General features: G+C 40.4%; 1 protein-coding gene across 8 annotated transcripts in view; it reads right to left on the reverse strand.

Annotated features, from left to right (window-relative positions):
• Positions 1-19864, reverse strand: part of PLXNB2 (plexin B2) — a 405779-nt gene that overhangs the window by 65203 nt on the left and 320712 nt on the right. For all 8 annotated transcript variants that reach the window (XM_077338327.1, XM_077338326.1, XM_077338324.1 and 5 more), the window contains 4 exons: positions 14222-14300; positions 7800-7954; positions 4567-4715; positions 3545-3653 (listed from right to left, as the gene is read on the reverse strand). In XM_077338327.1, the coding sequence (XP_077194442.1) occupies positions 3545-3653; positions 4567-4715; positions 7800-7954; positions 14222-14300 (492 nt within the window). The remainder of the gene's footprint in view (positions 1-3544; positions 3654-4566; positions 4716-7799; positions 7955-14221; positions 14301-19864) is intronic.

The following is a 19864-nucleotide window of genomic DNA, read 5'->3' on the forward strand; positions in this document are numbered from 1 at the left end:
GCCAACACTTTCAACAATGGTAAGCAATGAAGATTTCTATATGGAGACCTGGCAATGCTAGATACAAGCATCATAAGTCTGGCTGCCTAGGGAAGGGAGGCAGGTCCTCGTCCTGAATGTCTGGGTGAAACAGAAATCAAAGATAAGGTATTGTTACAGACAGTAAGCATTCTCTTTCAAAGCAGGGCAGCAGGCCCATATATTCTGTTCAATCTGATAATTATAGTAAGAAATATTTAAATATGTGCTTAATTTTCCCACTGACAGTATTGGAATTTTAAAAAACACCATTTTTTTATTGGATTGTGTCTACACATTAGGGGCATTTTTCAATATATTGAAAAAGAAAGAAATTATTTTTCCATCTCTTTTTTCCCCTCCTTCTCTTATATGAAGAAGAAGAGTTGGTTCTTATATGCCGCTTTTCTCTACCTTAAGGAGTCTCAAAGCGGCTTACATTTGCTTTCCCTTTCCTTTCCCCACAACAGACACCCTGTGAAGGGGGTGAGGCTGAGAGAGCCCTGAGATTACTGCTTGGTCAGAACAGCTTTATCAGTGATGTGGTGAGCCCAAGATAACCCAGCTGGTTCCATGTGGGGGAACGGGGAATCAAACCCAGTTCACCAGATTAGAAGTCGGCACTCCTTAGCACTACACCAGCTTGGCTCTCTCTATGCTGACAACTTTGGTGCATAGTAACTACACTCTTCAGTTATGCACATGATTTTTAATTTTGAAGACACCTCTTTGTGACATAAAAGGATGCACACACACATAATTTCTTGTTCTTTTAATGTAATCATCCAGTGCTCAAGAAAGCTGCCTCAGCACACCTAATGTTTTCCTTAATGGGCCAATAAAGAAAGCCATAAACCCTTTTAGTGCTATAAATTTAATGAAAGGCACTTTTCAGAATGAAACTGTGCACCATAGGATTGCATGTGAGATTTTAACTGAGCAATCTGAGACAGATTCAGTCCAGCCTAAACCCCTTAAACACCAATAGTCTAAGAATGGAGTAACTCTGTTTAGGATTGCAGTGTAAGCCTGTTTGATGAAGCAATGAGAATATACTCTCACTCTGATCCAGCTACTCTTAATTTGAAAATTCAAGTTATGCTTATATTATCATCGTAGCAACAGATGAGATGCTGGAAGATCAATGACAGGATACTGGCAGCATTTTAAAAATTGCTAAAGTGTGTATGTTTGTGGATGGGGGTCGTATTATGCATGATTTGATAGATTATTTGTAAAAGGTGAGTGTGCAGCTCTCAGTATTCCAACAGGCACATGATGGCTGGTCACTGAGAATTTAGGAGAATGTTTTGTTTCTAGCTTACCTGGCAAAAGAAATACCACTATAATTGGTAGAGTTGCTGAGGAACTGTGATTACCCTATTTACCCTGATTCCTTCGGATGTTTGCTGTAATTAAAATTTTAAAAGAAACCTACACAGTCTGTCTAAAAAAACTGGCAAATCTGAACAAATGAGGATGGGGGCCCACAAACCAAAAAGCAACTGTTTGAAGGAGGTTGATATAATAAAGTAAGAACTGTAAATTATTACTGGTCTCAAAAGGATCAGTGCAAATGCTTACTCATCTGTTGTGCAAAATCTCTTTGCCATATTTTTTTTAAAGACAGCATTTTAAGGGCACACTTAACTTTATTTGCAGAAAAAGCTATGTAAGAAGAAGAAATTTTAAGATGAAACCTGCTCTCTAATAAAAGGAATGAAGCTTTTAGTAGATAAATTACACAAAAACAATGCCCAGTGGGGACGCCAGAGAAAAAGGCATCATATCAGCAAAATATAATCTTGGTAGATAAATTCAGTACTTGTTGGCAATACTATTTGGTAAGCACAACAGTTTCAAAGGAAGACGCAATATTTCACTTCTCCTTTAACCAATACAAATAAACCCGCTGAGGCTTTCAGCAGCAGTTTGATGTGGTTTTCTATGCTTCAAATCCTGTTCCCAAAGATCAAATGAGACAGGTTAAGGCTTTGCAGTTTGGTTTAAATTGTTTAAGCCCATGTCCAGTCACAGAAAATTCTCTAAGGGGCAGACTCTTTTTAATTCTCAAGGAAGCAGAATACATTTATCTTCCACTTTTCAACATTTAAAAAAAATCAGCATAGGAACAGAAGCCAAATATAACTTGGTAAAGGTAAAGGTAAAGGTATCCCCTGTGCAAGCACCGAGTCATGTCTGACCCTTGGGGTGACGCCCTCTAGCGTTTTCTTGGCAGACTCAATACGGGGTGGTTTGCCAGTGCCTTCCCCAGTCATTACCATTTACCCCCCAGCAAGCTGGGTACTCATTTTACCGACCTCGGAAGGATGGAAGGCTGAGTCAACCTTGAGCCGGCTGCTGGGATTGAACTCCCAACCTCATGGGCAGACAGATTCAGACAGCATATCGCTGCCTTACCACTCTGCGCCACAAGAGGCTAGATCTCCTGAAAATGACATCTGCAGAATGTTTCTGTCCACATAGTGACAGTGATGGACTGTGGAAGAAGAGTTGGTTTTTATACCCTGCTTTTCTCTACCCAAAGGAATCTTAAAGTGGCTTACAATTGCCTACCCTTCCGCTCCCCACATTAGACACCACTTGCTGCATTATAGAGGAGTAGAGAATCAATCCCAGTTCTCCAGATTCAAGGCTTGATGTATGGCAAAAACTTATGTTACTTTGCTATGGACAGAATACACAGCCCCAGAATCTCGCTTGCTTTATCATATTAATGTAATAATATATATTTATCTAGCCTCTTCCAATTTGTGACCAATCTATATCTATTTCTTTTGTGCTTCTATCTATCAAGAAAGCTAAGAACATACCAGCAAGCAAACCAATGCTCTAAAAACAGCCCTAACACTACACAGTTCCCCAGTTCTATTTTCTAGTTCTGTAGGCAGCATGTAAATTCTTTTAAAAGTTTATTTTGTATATTAAGTGAGAATGCCTTTTTCCTTCAGAGGCCACACAGCTATGTTTCACAGGCACTGTATACTTCGCCAAAGAAAGCATCACGCCTGCATTACAGAAATTAGGACACATCTTTTGCCATGGTGACAACATGGGTAATTGTATGCTTATTGTGATTGCACACTGCCTGTGCCACCCATTACTTCCATTTTGAAATGGAACAACCCACTGAAAATATTATGAGATTAAGACATACAGAGGTCATTAGATATTCCTCAGTAGCTTTGAATTCATTCCTGCAATTTACTGGTTCAGGAGACAATCAGAAGCTATTCCAAAAGAAAAGTATGTTTCAAATCGGGTTTGTTATTTATCAAAAATAATGCTACAGCTATGTTCATTTGCAATAGATTTTTTTTCTTTACTGCATCATATTTTAAAAATGCAAAGAGCATTATTATTTTTGGAGGACTATTTAGGAACAATTCTTTGGGCTCTTCGCTGTAATCTGAACAAAATATTTCTCAATAAGCTAAAGGAATAGAATAAATGCAAATATGACACTTTTTCTTGGGTAAGAAAAGGTACTGACAAACATACTCACCTGATATGTAAATTGCACCTCACTTGTTGATCTGCCTTGCTGCCCACTTACATCAACTACAATTCCACCCTGCATTGCTTCTGGAACCTTTCCAACTTCACATACAATCCTAGTTGGATACAAGGCAATTTTACATATTAAAATCTAAAGGTTCCTAATGTTCTGTCTTTTTCTTTTTTTTAAATAATAGTTTGGTGGAGAGAAAGTGCCATCTTAAGAAGCCTCAAAAGCACTGAACATCAAATAAAACATAATGAGCCATACAAATTGCTCCTTGGTGTCTCTGCTGCTATTACCTTGATTGAACAAGATGAATTCCAGATCTTCATTACACACAGCCAATTAAAAATTGTTCTATAATTTACTTCAACATGACTCAAGGTGTGCGTAAGTTAATTTTTCAAAGAAACTTCTAAATCTTGAGCCACACCATGCTTTCATTACTTGGGAATGCGTTTATAATAACGTTAGCTGTGGAAAATATGAAAGTTTTCCACTCTGAGTGAAAAAAGGATATAATAAAATTATCCTTACTGGAAGTAACCATACAGGTTTACATGTATAGCAGGTTTTCTAAGTCCACAAGATTGCACATGTTTAGTAGGCTACATTTACAGCTCCCCTGAAGTGACACTATCTAGAAATGTAAGTTTTAACTGCATGAGATAACTATTACTATACTTCTCATTTCAAAGTAAATGGAGGAGTCACTGAAAGTGAATGAAAGCAAGAAACAAACTAACGTGGGAACAACAGGATCATAAAGATAGGTGGTTATTACAAGTGACTCGCTCAGTCATGATTATTCTGAAGGGAATTAAGGATAAACAGGGCATTTTCACTCTGGAATTAGAGCAAAAAATTATTAAAAGAATTACAACTCATTTCCATATAAAGATGGCAAGGAAATTATACATTTAAAACCACTTTAACTGCTGTGTTTCATATTTCCACAGTCCTTGTGCATACAATGACATTTTATGCAAATTTTTTGACGTTCAAGACACCTGACAATTACTTACTTGGTAGAAACAGAGTAGAATTCTTCTTTAAATATACAGTTAGTGCCTGCCACCATTATACTTGTGACATCTTCAGCTGTTATGCCCAAATTAGATCCCATTATAGTCAACAAAATCCCACCATTTAGTGGTCCGTTCTCTGGTTCAATCTGCAGAAATGGAAACATGCATTTGATAAGTTAAAAAGCAGTTTAAAATATCAAATTATAGTTTATGTGGAGGTTCTCAGTCTGTAAGAGGCTTTAATGCTATGGGGTGGATGGATTTGCTGACATAAGTCTCAGCATCTCATTGTGGTTTTGGAGAGCAGAGATGACATGCAGGCTCTGAAATTAGGGCACCTGACCATCCGGTCTAGGTGGGGAAAGTGGCGGCTTGACTATCTGTCCCTTTATTGCAGAGAGCACCTCGGGAATATTAGGAACTGCAAAGAGGAATCAAAGGAAACTTGTATGAATTTAGTGATGATGCACTCATGTTAAGTTCACATTTATCATTTCTACACATAGTATATGACATCACAACATATGTTAGTGTGTTTGTTTTGTGGAGTAACCACAGCCATAGTTCAGTGAGTTAATTACATTGTCATTCCTTGTAAGTCTTCAGGCAGGAAAACACCCCTTCTGACATTTACTTCCATGCTGCTGAATAACCATAGCTATGCTGTGAGAATGAGGCTAGCAGGAACCTCAAGACCACATGAAAGCCTGAAACATTTTGATGGTAGCACGAGAATAAAACTAAAAGATGTATTCCACAAACATGTTTGTTCATATTTTTCTTCTTATTTTATCTAAGAATAATAATATATTTCTCATTAGAACTGCATGGTTTTGATCTATAGCTGCATGTCTTGCAGAACTGCATATCTGGATGTATTGTCAGTCAAATTTTAGAAATGTACCACCACTCTATGAGTTCCAGGACTGGCATAATATATCATTAGGCCAGCTGCCTCTACCATCTTACTGTCTGCTTCTGTATTGTTAGTAGCTGTCCAAAACCCAGAAGATTCTACTTCTACGCTAACACAGCCTTTCTAACTTTTGTACAACTGAGAAACCTCTGAAATATTCCTCCGGCTCCGAGAAACCACAGAAGTGGTGCGATCATACAGAATATGGTTCTTCCCACCCCTGCAGGCCCATCACTGACTATTTTGGGAAGAACAGGTGTGTCAACATGACCATATGGTTGTATCACCAGATAAATGTTTAGTAATTTTTTAAAAATTAAAAATTGTTTAACTGCCAATCATTTGGGAAACCCTTCCAGGACCATCAAGAAAACCCAGAGTTTCCTGAAACCCTGGTTGAGAAAGCCTGCTCTAATGTCTTCTCCACCATTTATGCTGGAATAAAATTTGTTAGGGTTTAATCCTATCACCCCCTTTGTCCCAACTTCCTTCAAAGAATATATTTTATTCACTAGAAAAGGTCATTCTGCATTAGAACTTCCTTTCTGAAGCAAACATTTTTTGCACTCACATGTACTTGAAGGCATCTAGGCACTTTCTTGAAACAATGATATGCAAGTGGGAGCAACTTCTCTAACATTTTAACTTGCCCTTTTTCTTAACAGTTTCTGTAGATTGATACATTGCCTGTGTGACTACAAAGTTGGAAGAGACTAGGGGGAAAACTTGTATTTTAGTGTTATACCATGGAATCCCACTCAGAATTCTTTTCCCCCTTGGTAGTTTTATAATATATTTCCCTCCAACAAAGTAATGGTATCTGCAAACTTAATCGTCATGATAAACTGTAACTGAACTATCATTGTTAATAACATTATGGCAAGAGAGTGACAGGAAGGAAGTTGGGACAGATGTATACCAGGATGGAACAACTGTAAGCATACAACTCACAAGGAGCTACCACGAACTAAGCAGATTTGAGCACTGAATCTTATCCGTATGGCATCCCTCTCTGCCTTAGTACCAGAGGCCTTTGTGACATGTTTCCATTTCATGTGTCTTGTCTCCTCTGCCCAGCTCCCAAACAACTAGTTCTGAGGTTTATGATGCCTCAGGTGTAAAAAAAAAAAACCCTGCTCTGTGCCTGATAAAAAGAAAACAATTATTAAATGGGCAGAAGTTGAGAATCAACAAATCACGCACTAATTTTTATCCAATATCCTGCATTGTCTGGTTGCCTAACTCCTCAGAGATGCTAATTACATTCTTTAAAAAAACCCCAAACACCACGAGCTAACAAATCTCTGCCATAAAATCTCAAGTTAAATGCTTTTGCAAATAGCACAAAATCAATAATAAGCTGTTACACTTGAAACACCTAACAGAAACAGAATTCTATTATGGTTTATGACAAAACAGCTGCTCAGCAGGCTATGACTATTATATCTAAAATGTCTTTCTTGCATTTTACTCTGTTCACACCTTTCTTGCAGTCATTTAAAGCAACTGATACTCTCCTCTTTGACAACAAAATGTACTGAAACCTCTCTTCATTAGAAGGTCCTAAAGCTAAGGCTTCCTTTCAGCGGGTTGCCCCTGCCAGCTCCGCGGAGCCCACAGGGGCGTGCGGTGTCCCTACAGGCGCTGGCCCGCCCCAGCCCCTGCTGCCACCCAGCATAACCAGGAAGCTGCAGAAGCTCCCACGTTTGCTTAACACGGGCCTTCCATAGCCCTGGGCCAGGACATGACCACACTGGTGGCAGTGGCGGCGAGTGTTATCAGGGATTTCCCCCGAAGCCCTGCCACCGCCAGTGCGGGCGTTCTGGCCCATGCACAATGGGCCATGGTGTTAAACTAGATGAGATGAAGAAAGGGAACAGAGATATGAAATGATGGTGATCCATTCTTCTCACAAAACCTAGCTCTACTCTAGGGGTCTGGCAACATTACTGCAGGATTCCTATACTACTCTGGGAATATGACTACTTTTCTTGCACCTCCCCTTCCCTGTACCAATTCCACCACTTGTGGAGACTTTCACATCACTTCAGTCTTCTGATCTACCTCAGAATTGTAAGGAGGAATGGGCCAAAGCGGCCAACAATACTACAGATTGCTGACAGTGGCTACTTACAATGTGGAAACACCATGTCTTATCAAGTTTTTGACCAATGAAACATTTCTTATCCATCACCGGGATCTGCTGTTCTTAAAGAAGACATACAGTGAATCTTGCTTAGGGACTTGGCAAATTGTCTTCATTTACAGTATTATCAGATACATGGGTGATATGGGTTAAATATATTTAACTTACCCGAGTAATGACTGGAGGAGGACAGGTAAGAGTAGGAGTTTGGCACACTTTTGTGTAAACACAGCTGTTTTCACACCAGACGCATTGATACATGGGATCAGCCGCAAGACACAAGCTGCAATCACTTCGGCCAAAGGAACAGCTGTATAAAGTCACTATAAAGATAAATTGTATATGTTTCAAATTTGTTTTAATATCACAATTTATGTTTAAAGTAAGTCAAGAATATTGGGTGCAAAAAAGGCCCTAAGATGTTCTAGATGTACTTGGGATAGAATAGCAAAAATTGTAGTCACTTTTCAGTATGAAAATTGTAGGGAGGTTGTATATGTCCATGTGCATGTATACCAAGTTGCCCTCTAACAGAGGAAGCTTTCCTTCATTTTTTTAAAAAATCCTCCATTGGAAGAAGTCTTTCTTCCTTGAAGGTAGATCAAGGACAATGGTGTCATGGGATCTTGTTTAGTGGAAAGAAGTCACAGAATCCAACCCATAGAAGCCAGCATTTTTGCTAGGATAGCCTCAGGCATCATGATTGCTTTGAAAATTTTAGTAATACCCTGTCTTCATTTACAGTATTATCAGAGACACGGGTAATATAGGTTAAACATATTTAACAATAGAACATTCTGCCTTGTAAGGCAGAGAGTTGCCACACACAAAAAAGGACAGTCTTTATATATAAAAGGCAAGAGAACAATTTTAAAGGAGGTGCTGAGTAGTGAGTAAACAGAAGCCAAATTAGCACTGGGCTAGTTGTTGCAATAGATGTCATACTGCAAAGCTGGGGAGTGTTCTTATCAATCTAAGACAGTTAAAGAAGATCGGGCTGTTATTTCACTAACATGCAATTTTTAGTGTATTTCACTAATACACATTCCATACTAAAGGTTACCAAAGTTCTACTCACAATATGAAACTGTGTAACAAAAATAAAACTTCACACCTCATAGCCCAACAGGAACATATATATATGTATATGTATATGTGTGTCAAGGGAATCTAAAGAATCCTGCAGCATACACAAGAAGTCGACAGATTAGGTTGGAGATCAGAGGTGGGAAGGGCACTGTAGACTGCTAGAATCTTGATAAAGAATGTGCTGCCATTTTTAGTTACCACAACCATGAATCACAGAGGAAGACAGAATGGCCTCTCAGGCACATAACTGTTTTATATTTGTTGAAGGGTTCAGATAATCTGAGATGAATTTGTGCAAGAGTGCCTTGAGATACAGTAGCACTTGGCCCAACTGAGAGCACAATGGCCTACTTCCAAATTCTGTGGAGTGAACTTACATGCTAGATAATTAGGGCTCCTTGGCAAGGTATCAGTTAATCAACAACAGATATCAGACATGAACATTTTAGCATACCCTAATATCCAGACAGGTGGTCAGCCAATTGAAAGGCTCTACACTAAAGTTTACTAACTGCAACATTTTAATTCTAAGTGGCTGTTTTGTGAAAAAGACACTAAATACAAAAACTCTACTTGGCTCAGTAGAACTATCATTAACTATGGCATGGGAAAAACAATTCTCATTATGTCTATGCTTCCAAGGCAACTCACATTATGATCAAAGGACTGTTATACTGTATGTTCTGAAACTATTTAAAATGCCACATTCTTACTAAATGTATAGAAGAGCTTATTCAAAGTACTCTAAACTTGCAAGGTGAATTTATTTTGCAGAACAGGAAACATGAAGTTTGTTTCCCTATTTTGGATGTCTTGTAATTGTATTGCTGCAAACCTGTTCAAGGTGACAGGGTTACATGCTTTCCCTTGTGATTAATGACAGACTGGAGAGCTAATGGGCATTCCTGGCTAAGAGACTTGAAAATTGGAAATGCAAGGCTGACACATTATAAGGAAGTAGGAATGGCACGGAAACTTAACCATGTTTGCAAAAGAAGATATTTAGATCTGAAAATGTTTAAACAAACAGAGCCCTACAGTTTCTAAAGAGTTTGGCAGAACCGCCAGCTTCCAGTGAAAGTACTGCGTCTTGACCTTGGAATTTATTTATTTTTCAATTTGTATCCTGCCACTCTCATCATGAGTAAATCACAATAAAATCCCATTAAAACAATCTAAAACTCCATTAAAACCACCCTAGATGGCAACAAATCACCCCCCACTCGACTGACTCCTTAAAAATGCCCCCCGGGTTGGGGGGAACAGGGTAGCCAGATAGAATGGCTTACCTTGCTCTGGCCTCAACCAAATACCTGGTGGAAGAGGTCCATCTTGCAGGGTCTGCAGAACTGAGCTTGCTTTGTCAGGGCCCTTAGCTCTCCCAGGAGCTCATTCCACCAGGTTGGGGCCACGACTGAAAATGCTCTGGCCCTCATCGAGGCCAGGTGTACCTCCAACAGATTTGCACCTACTGAATGCCCTGCAGGGGGCATAAGGAGACAGGTGGTTCTGCAGATATTTGAGGCCCAAGCTGCCAATGGCCTTAAAAGTTAACACGAGAACCTTGAACTTGATCCTGGCTACAACCAGCAACCAATGCTTCAGTACAGGCTGGATATGAGCCCTCCAAGCTGTTCCTGTGAGGACCCTAGCAGCTGCACTCTGCACCAGCTGCAGTTTCCAGGTCAGGGACAAGGGTAGGCCCATGTAGAGTGAGTTACAGAAGTCCAGTCTGGAGGTAACCATTGCATGGATGACTGTAGCCAAGCAATTCAATGATATGTAGTGAGCTAGTAGCATTGCTTGGCACAGATGGAAGAACACCGTGCAGTCTACCTGTGTGATTTGGGCTTCCACTGACAATGAGGCATCCAAAATCAAACCCAAATTCCTGGCCAAGGGTGAGATGTTAAGCTGCACCCCAGCCAGCATGGGTAGATACCTTCCTGCCTAGCCACAGGACCTCTGTCTTGAAGGGGTTGAATTACAGGCGACTCTGCTCTAACCATCCAGCTACAACTTCCAAATCACTGGCAAATGTATTCATAGAGGAGTCCTAGCAGCCATCCATGAGGAGATAGAGCTGGGTATTAGACAGAAGCAGAAAAACAACACCCTTTCCCTTCCTATTAGAACTTACATATATAGCCTTGTCTAATATTGATCCTCATCATTGCTGTGATTCCAAAATATACTACCTCTAGCCTTTACCACATAGATAGGCTGGTTTGCTAATAGATGTACAGAAATTATTTGCTCTTGTTTATTATGAGAAACACGAAGCTGAACTAGTTGGACCATTGGTCTAATCCTGCAGGGGTTTTCTCATATGCCTTTATCTGCTCTTAATATGTGATAAGGAAGAAGAAGGCTTACACTTTCAAGTAACTTTGTATGTATGAGGCTATAGTAAAAGCATGGAGTATAGATCTGACTGATTCCCATTTGCAGAAGGAGCTGGAGTTTAAATCAAAATTTGATTAAATATATGAACATGATTCATTGGATCACCAGCTTCTGAGATTCAGGAGCCATTAGTCTAGCTTCAGTTTTGGCAACCCCACTGGTAGGAATCTGATGACGTGGTTATAAGCCTGACAGAGAATATATGGACGTTATTTTCTGTGTTATTATTCCTTCTCAGAGAGATGCACTCATGCATTCCTCCATGTGAACACAGAGATACAATTTGTTTGACTTTCAAAACTTGGTAATGGAACTCTTCAGAGTTCTGGATTTGTAAATCTGTTAGCTAGCTGGACCTTCACACTCCACTAACTAGGATCTTCATTGCTTCTTTTCCATAGGAAAATGAGTCCTGTGTCTGTAAAAGCCAGCATCTGAAATGTCTCTAAATTAGATCCATAATATTATTGAACATCCTAACTAGCTGCACCCTATACACAGACAGAGCTCATGGTGTTAATCATAAGCTTTCTTACACACTGATCAGCTCATTAAATGTACCAGCAGCAAGCCAGACATTAGATTCAGTTCTTATCCATCATCTTTAGATACCAGCTGGGAAACCATTGATAAAACAGGACAAAGGATAAAAAGGATATATTGGATTTCATACCATTCAGGGTCTCCAGTGACTATAAAGAGATGTTAGATGCGAGTGTTACTTGGTATTCTCTAAATGTGTTACAGAAAGGATTCATTTATATTAGGCAATGCAATAATTTTCCTATGATTCACAGTAACAAAATTCATCTATGCTAAGGATGATATAAAGAGGAAAAAAAACAACTGTAGATGACCATGTGAACAGGCACATTCAATGTGTCCTGCTGTTTCTAACAGCCTCTCTTAAACTAAATGCACATTGTAATAAAAGTTATAAACATTATCTATATAATTCTGTGAACAGAAAAATCCTGAATTATGAAGATGAAAGGAAAAGGATTGTTATCACATAAGTTCTAGTTTTCTGGTCATCCCAACAGTAATTCTTTACATTTATTACAGATATGATTCTTGGACTAGGTTGTCAAAAATGGACAAAGCATAATACTGCCAGTGTGTTATACCATGGCAAATATACTCCGCATTCCTTTACATTGTACCAGATGAGTCCTAGAATTTTATTTTGCCTACTTTGTGGTCACATTCCATTAGTGCCTCTTAGCAATCTCATAATAGGTGAATGAAGGGCATTAGAACTGTAGAAGTGTATAGCTATTTTCTAACAGAGATCCCCCCCCCCAACGTATATCGAAAAAGTAAAGCAGCTGTACATATAGAAGGATTTGCAGCTCCATAGGATTTACCAGCATGGGTAAGAGTCACTTTGTTGCAGTAAAGAACAAAATGTTTATGTAAAAGCATTGGAGAGTTAATTCCTGGGATTCGGCCTAGCATAATCACTCTTTGTGAATGAACCTCTATGACTGCCATGAAATATATTGGTCACACAGGAGGGGAAAAAACTTGCAAGGCTAGAACTGTATAATCCAAAATAACTTCAAACTCACCGATCTAAAGCAGAGACAGTAGCAGAGAAAAGCAAGTAATTACTACATACAGTGGCAAATCTTCAAATCTAGAAAAAGTGAGTTCTTTTATTTGTAAGCCTGGCTGCAGCATATGACTAAGATCTTTTGATTAAAATTACTCAATGGTCCTCTGATCTGGTTACTCTTGCCAAGATCTACCACTATGTATGATGCAGATGTTGGAAGATGCTATATGATTTTTATCACCAGATTGGATTATAGGCTGTTAAAAAAATTGTACTTTTCATACTCAAAGCAAACCAATATTAAGACAACTTTTAGACCAAACACTAAGAATATTATGTATTGATGTGTGTCCACAGCCAGACCTCCCAACCCCAAGCTTATCTCCAAGGAGACAGTAGCCTCTAGACAATGCCAAGGTCTGTTCAGAGAGGGCTGCAGAAGCCCAAATTGATGCCACAGAAGCAGCTTTCCAGGTCAACACAACATTCAGAAATGCTGGGCAGATTAACATTCAGTCAGCACCCACACCCCAGGAGCCAGCAGTACAGACACGAGGCAACAAGAATAGCAGATGAACAGTAGAATTCACCACAAGAGATAGCCTTTTCCCTCATCTGTTGTGGAGGCCAGGGTGTAAACTGCACAGAGCTTTTATTCCAATCCCAGATCGATTCAGTCCCTGCCCTCTACACAGAATGCGATTTCCATTTGGATTTGGGGCGATTTAAATTTTCGTTCTGCAGCAAGAAGGATTGATCTGGAGTGACCCTACCTTTATTGTGCAATATCTCAGAGTGCTGTTAATCCTCAATATCCATATTGGGAAAGAAAGCTCCATGGTAGAGAACCTCTGACACCTGGTCATGTGACATGCTTGCCTTAAAGGAGAAGCCCCTAATTTCTCTCAACTTCTGTCGGTCCTGGAATTTTCCTCCCCCTTCTGCCTTTTTCGATCCTCTCCCCCTCCCCTCCAAGAAAAGAAAGAAAGAGGCTTGGCTCCCCCCCCCACCTTCTGAGCCTCCCTAACCACGTGCAGAAGACTTTCCTGTTTCAATGGGGGGGGAGGGGGGAGGGGGGAGGGGGGGAGGGGGGGAGGAAAACCCGAGTTCAAAGCGATCTGAATTCAACAGGATTGACAATGGAATAAACAAAGTAAGTGCAGACTCTGCCCAGGAAGGCTTCTCTGGAAGGGGGAGGACAGGAAAGAGGCTGCACTGAACGTATTTGGCCAGCAGAGGCCAGAATAAAAGCCTTATAAGGCTTCCTATTCGGGAGGGCAGGGAAATGGGATTCCAGGCAGGCATCTTCCCATTGGGCCTAGAACTGTTTTCTAAGGTTCTCTTCCCAGGGCAAGCCCTACTAAAGAAACCCTGGAGGAGGAGATGCTGAAGCCTGACAAAATAATGAGTTCTTTTCCTGGGCTAAAAGTCTATTCAAAGTAATATAATTTACAAACATTTGAGAGAGGATATATCTGATGATGTACAATACTGAGATTTTTGGTAAAATAAATTTCATTTCTACCCCCATACTTACCCATCAGCTTGCTGTCAATCTTGACATGATTTGTTCTAATGTATAAATTAAGAGGCAACGTTTCACTTGCTTGGAGAAACTGGAAAAAAGAAAGGTTTCTGTTACCAAATTAAGAAATTGTTCTAGTTAGAATTATACTCAGTTTTTTTCAGTGGGGCTTACTCTCAGGAAAGTGTTTTTAGGATTACCCAATACATTATCAGATATTAAGGGCTTATTGCTATGGTCCTATTGTGACTTCTAGATTGAGAAAAGCTCTGTCAGATCAGACCAGTGGTCCATCTACTTCAGTGCCCTGCTCCATACAATGGCCACTGCAGGAACAGGACACAGAAACAAAAATCAACATTCTGTTGTTGCTCATCAGTCTTGGGTACATTTAATAATTGTGGCTATGGATGGATATTTCCTCCATGACTCGTTCCAATCATCCTTTAAAACCATTTAAATTAGTGGTCATCACTATATTGGCACTAAATTCCACAATTTAATTACTCGTTGGGGACATAATACATCCTTTTGTCTGTCCTGAATCTATTTGCTCACCAACTTGGAGTGGTGGTAAGTTTTAGCATTGACCGTTCATGCACTGGGAACTTCACTGCCCCAGCTCCCATGTAGGGGCACAAATTGGGAGCAGATGAGGCGCATCAGGCCAAATGCTCTCTCATGTAGGTGCAGGAAGAGGTGAGGCAACCTGCAGCCCAGCATGAAACCTCCAGTGCGTAAATGGTCATTCTGAGTGAAGGAAAAGTTATCTTCTAATTTCTTGATCCTAAGTAAAATTTTAGCTATCTTTGTTGTGCCTCAGGCCTCTTGATTACTTTGAGCAGATCTTTACAACTAAAAGCCTCTAAGGGGTATTGTGCGCCAGAGCCAGTAATCCTGTTCCCTCACAGAGTCCATTTGCTTCCATGCAGCAACTTCTCCATTCTCAGTGCCTCCAGCACTGTATCTTCTGCACAGAAGATACTTGATGGACCATAGTTACAGGTAACTTTGTTTTCATCATCAATCTTCTGTGTAGTCTCACATGAAGGTTCTAGCAAGCTACTTACCATGTAGTTGGGCATGCTCGCCTTACTTGAACAGTGAATGCAGTATTGCCTTTACCACTTGAGCTTCTTGCCTTGCTTGCAAATCCAACACATAGTGGCAAACCAATGTGTCTGCTGATGATCAAGTAGCAGCCTGGCAGGCCTGCAAGACGGAGCTCTTCCACCAGGTGTTGGTTGAGGCCAGGTTGAAGCCCCAGGGTTTTCGATCAGGTCTTCCCTCCCCCTGGCTTCCTGAGCTTGGTGCTAGACCAGACCCAGATGATAACTTACCCAACCTACATCCAGAGCATTGCTAATTATACCAGGGACTGCAGTTATGAGTAGTTGGGAAGAGGGTTTTATATCTTATTATTGCCATCTTATTGATAATTGTAATTTTCAGGAATTTTATTATAGTTTTATGGGGTATTTTAAACTGTTATGATGTTTTATTGTTAATCACCACGAGCCAGCTTGCTGGGAACAGTGGCCTATACATCGAATAAATTATAAAAAAATATATGCAACAATGGTATTCCATTGAAGAGAACTGGAGATTAAACTATAACTCTGGTAGAATGAGCATGAATATTTAGTGGGCATGTTAACCTGGCTAAACTAGAACATGCCCTAATGATAGAGACAATCCATTGGGACAAAGTTTGAAAGGGAGCTCTCTTTCCATTATCACAACCAGCAAAAGATGTAAACAGTGCTTTGCTCTTGTGGAACTCTAGGCTCTTTTAGGATAAAACAGTAAAGCCCTTCTAACAACTAAAGAGTACAACATTCACTAATTTTCAGAGTTAGTTGTAGAAAAGAAGACAGGCAAAATAATACCCTGAAATAAATGGAATCTGGAGACCACATTAGAGAGAAACCTAAGATTGGATTGAAATATTACCCTCTCAGGAAAAAATCTTCAAAAACAAGGGTTCCACCTGAAGATCTGCTAACTCAGTCTCCTTCTTGATATAACAGTCACAGTAGACCTTCACCAAGAGTTCAGTCAACAGACATGTGGCAAGTGGCTTAAAGGGCTTATGCATCAATTGTGGCATAACAACAGGAACCAATGGGTCCTCGGCAGGTAAAGATTATATAATCCCTTAAGAAATCTTTTGGACAAGTGATGGGAGAAAACTGACCCCGCCCCATCAACTCTCCTGTGGTAATAAGAAACGGCAGCCAAGTGGATCTTTAAGGAAGAAAAAGTCAAGCCTTTATTTCTCAGGTGCAATGGATATTTAAATATGATCTCTCAATGAAGCAGTACCTGGAGAAATTTGCCTATCACTACCAGACCAAAAAACTGCCTCCTAGTACTGGATTTGCTGAATTCAGGAGTACATCATTAACTTCCTGTGAGAACATTAAGTCTGAGTTCCAAGCCTCCAAACCATCAGGTTGAGATGGTATAAATCATGGTGAAAGACCTGACTGATACTGATTAAGTCTCACAGGGCAAGAGGAGACTTTCATAAGGACTAGAAACCATATTTGAGAAGGCCAAAAAGGAGCCACCAAAAGTATATTCACTCTTTCTCTCCTGGCCCTTTATATCACCCTGATTAGTAGCAGAAATAGAAGGAATGCGTAAAAAAGAGCCCACTCCCAAGGAATCTGAAACACATCCCTAGGGAACCTATGTCCCTACTCAAGAGCAGAATCTCATAGCCTTTACATTTTATTTTGTCACAAAAGATCAATCTCTGGGATTCCACAGAGATTGAAAATAGGTTCCAGATAGACCATTTGTTCGAAAGCATCTCTGCTCTGCTCAATCCACTGGTCTTTGTGTTCAGGTTTCCAGGAATATGGATGGCTTGAATGGAAGCATTGCACTTCAACACTATGAACGCGATCATGGCATAAGCTCCTAGACCCTGTGTCTCTTAAAATAAAACACTGTAATTGTATTGTCTGTTTGGACTATGATGCACTGATTCTTCAGAATATCAGAGAAACAGCTAAGGACATTATGAGCTGCCTGCAACTCTCAACAGATTAATATGAAGCTGACCTATGCTTATAAGTGGGTATTTGAGCTAACAGCCTGCTCCCAGTCAGCCAATCGTTACATTGCTTCGGCAAACCTCCTGCAAGCTGAAGCTTGCTTGCTCTGGCGGCTTGTAGGACAGCAGTGGCTGGAGTGAGGGACTCTGATCTTTTCTTTCCTTTTGCATTCACTTCTTCCAAACTATTCTTTTGGTTTCTGTGGGTAGGGTGGGGGTGCTTTTGGGGGTGCTTTGGGATTTACTGTTTCTCCTAATGTTTATTTCTTCTTTTTTCTGAGGTACAGCATTGTTTCTGTTTTCTTCTTGGGGTTGTGTTTCTTTTATAAGTTGATTTTTACAGTTCTTTCTTTCAGTGTTGAGTTTTACAGTTTTTTATTTCAGTGTTTTGTTCTGGGGGGGGCACTGTAGCTGTCGTTATAGTCCATTCTCCCACTTTGGTCGCTGTTGTACTTGTTGTAGGAGGTTGCCAACTTCGGGTACTGTTGTTCTGCTCTGGTTTGCTGGCCCTCTTTTGCACTGACAGACCTAGTTTACTATTTTTCTTTGAAATAAATATTCAAAAACATTTAACCTACTGGTGCCTCAATTAATGTAAATTTACCAGTAACTGCTGCATTTCCCTCCCTCGGCTTATATGCGAGTCAATAAGTTTGCCTAGATTTTGTGGTAAAATTAGGTGCCTCGGCTTATATCCAGGTTGGCTTATATGCAAGTATATACAGTAAGCATCTTTCAAAGAATAACAATAAACCAAGAGTTAAACTTTAATAATTGTAGAACTGAAGGAATGGAAACCATGTGGAATTTGGAAATATGGAGAAAAACATTCAAACTTCTGAGGTCTAGAATGAGTCTTGTTCCCCCATTCTTTTTCTGTTTTCTGTTTTTTTAATTTAATTTTCCACATAGTAAAGTTACAGAAAAGAAAAAGATTACAGAGAATTCAGATATTCATCCCATTGTTTCTGAAAGTCTTCTGGTGGTCCATGATTAACCAAGCTTGTTAGTTTAGCCATTACAGCTAGTTTTCTGAGTTTTGTGCTCCATGTGTCTATATGTGGAGCTTGCTGCTGCTTCCAGCCAGAAGCAATAGTAAGTCTTGCTGAGATGGTTGCATGAAAAAAAGAATTTTGCAACATGTTTTGGTATATCTGTAGGTAGAGTGCTCAACAACATATTTTCTTGTATCTAATAAATTGCAGACATGTATAAATCCCATTATTTTCCCGTTGATGGTTGGCCAGATGTCTGGAGGCTATGGTGCACTGGCTCAAGTGGAGTCAGACGAAGTTAAAGCCAGCCAAGATGGAGATCCTATAGCTGAGTTGGCATACAGAGAGACAGGTGATACAGTTGCCTGCATCTGACAGAGTGCAATTAACACCAGTATCTTCTGTCAGGGGCTTGGGCATGATTTTGGATCCCTGCTTATGAATAGAAATCCAAATCTAGAAACTAGCCCACCTGGCATTCTTTCATCTACACCAGACAAGGCAGCTTGCACCTTGTCTTTCAGGGCTGGATCTAACCAGAATGATCCATATGATGGTCACCTCTAGATTAGACTTCTGCAACTCATTCTACACAGGGCTTCCTCTGAAACTGCTGCAGAAACTTCAGCTGGTCCGAAATGCAGCAGCTAGAGTCCTCATGAGGACTCAACGGAGGGCACATATAACAGCTCTCCCAGCTGCATTGGCTCCAAATTGGAGACCAAGTCAGCTTCAAGGCTTTGGTGTTAATCTTTAAAGCCTAAATGGTCTGAGGCCGGTGTATCTGCAAAACTGCCTTTCCGCTTATATTCCTCCAAGAGCATTAAGTTATTCAGAACAACACCTGCTCAGGATACCTGGCCCAAAGTTGGTGAGACTGGCCTCAACCAGGCCAGCGCCTTTTTGCCCTGATGCATTCCACACTAAAGTGGGATGCACTCCCAAAGGAGATCAGGGCCCTGTGGAACCTTAACCAATTCCACAGGTCCACAGGTTCTATTTCACCAGGCTTATGGTTGGGGCCAAAAATAATCATCAACAATTGCTGGATTAGTTCTGAAATAATTAAAAGGTCCCTTCTTGAAATATTCCAATCCTCTAGATATGGGTTGAAGAGATGCTGGCTTTTGTCACAGTTCCTTTGTAAGCTTTGAATAAATATGACTCATTTCGCCTCTTGGTTTATGTTCAGAAGTGACTTCTATCTCCAGGGACTGTGCCTCATGGGTCATCTGTTCTCCATAGATATGGAGATCTTCTGTAGGAAAGGTGGGAGACAGCCGTCCAGGCTCATGTCAGATCTATCAGCATCAATGACTGCCTCCTCTCCCCTCACTACAGGTTGACACGAAGAAGCCCAATGAGGACAGTGGTGTACATTCATATTCCTGGGCTGAGCAAAGCCCAGGAATCTTTCAGATAATCTGGAAACCTCATATATGGGTGTAACAGCCCCTGCATATGAGGCTGAGGCTGCAAGCAAGGAACCATTGCCATCTAGTCTGGTTCAGAGTCATGTAGGACACAGGTAGGCCTACTTCTACTTCCCCATCCAATTGAAACTGGAGTGGATCTTGAACCTGGGGTCCCAAGTTT

This window comes from Paroedura picta, chromosome 5 (genome assembly GCF_049243985.1).
Source record: "Paroedura picta isolate Pp20150507F chromosome 5, Ppicta_v3.0, whole genome shotgun sequence".
In the NCBI taxonomy this organism is placed as follows: Eukaryota; Metazoa; Chordata; class Lepidosauria; order Squamata; family Gekkonidae; genus Paroedura; species Paroedura picta.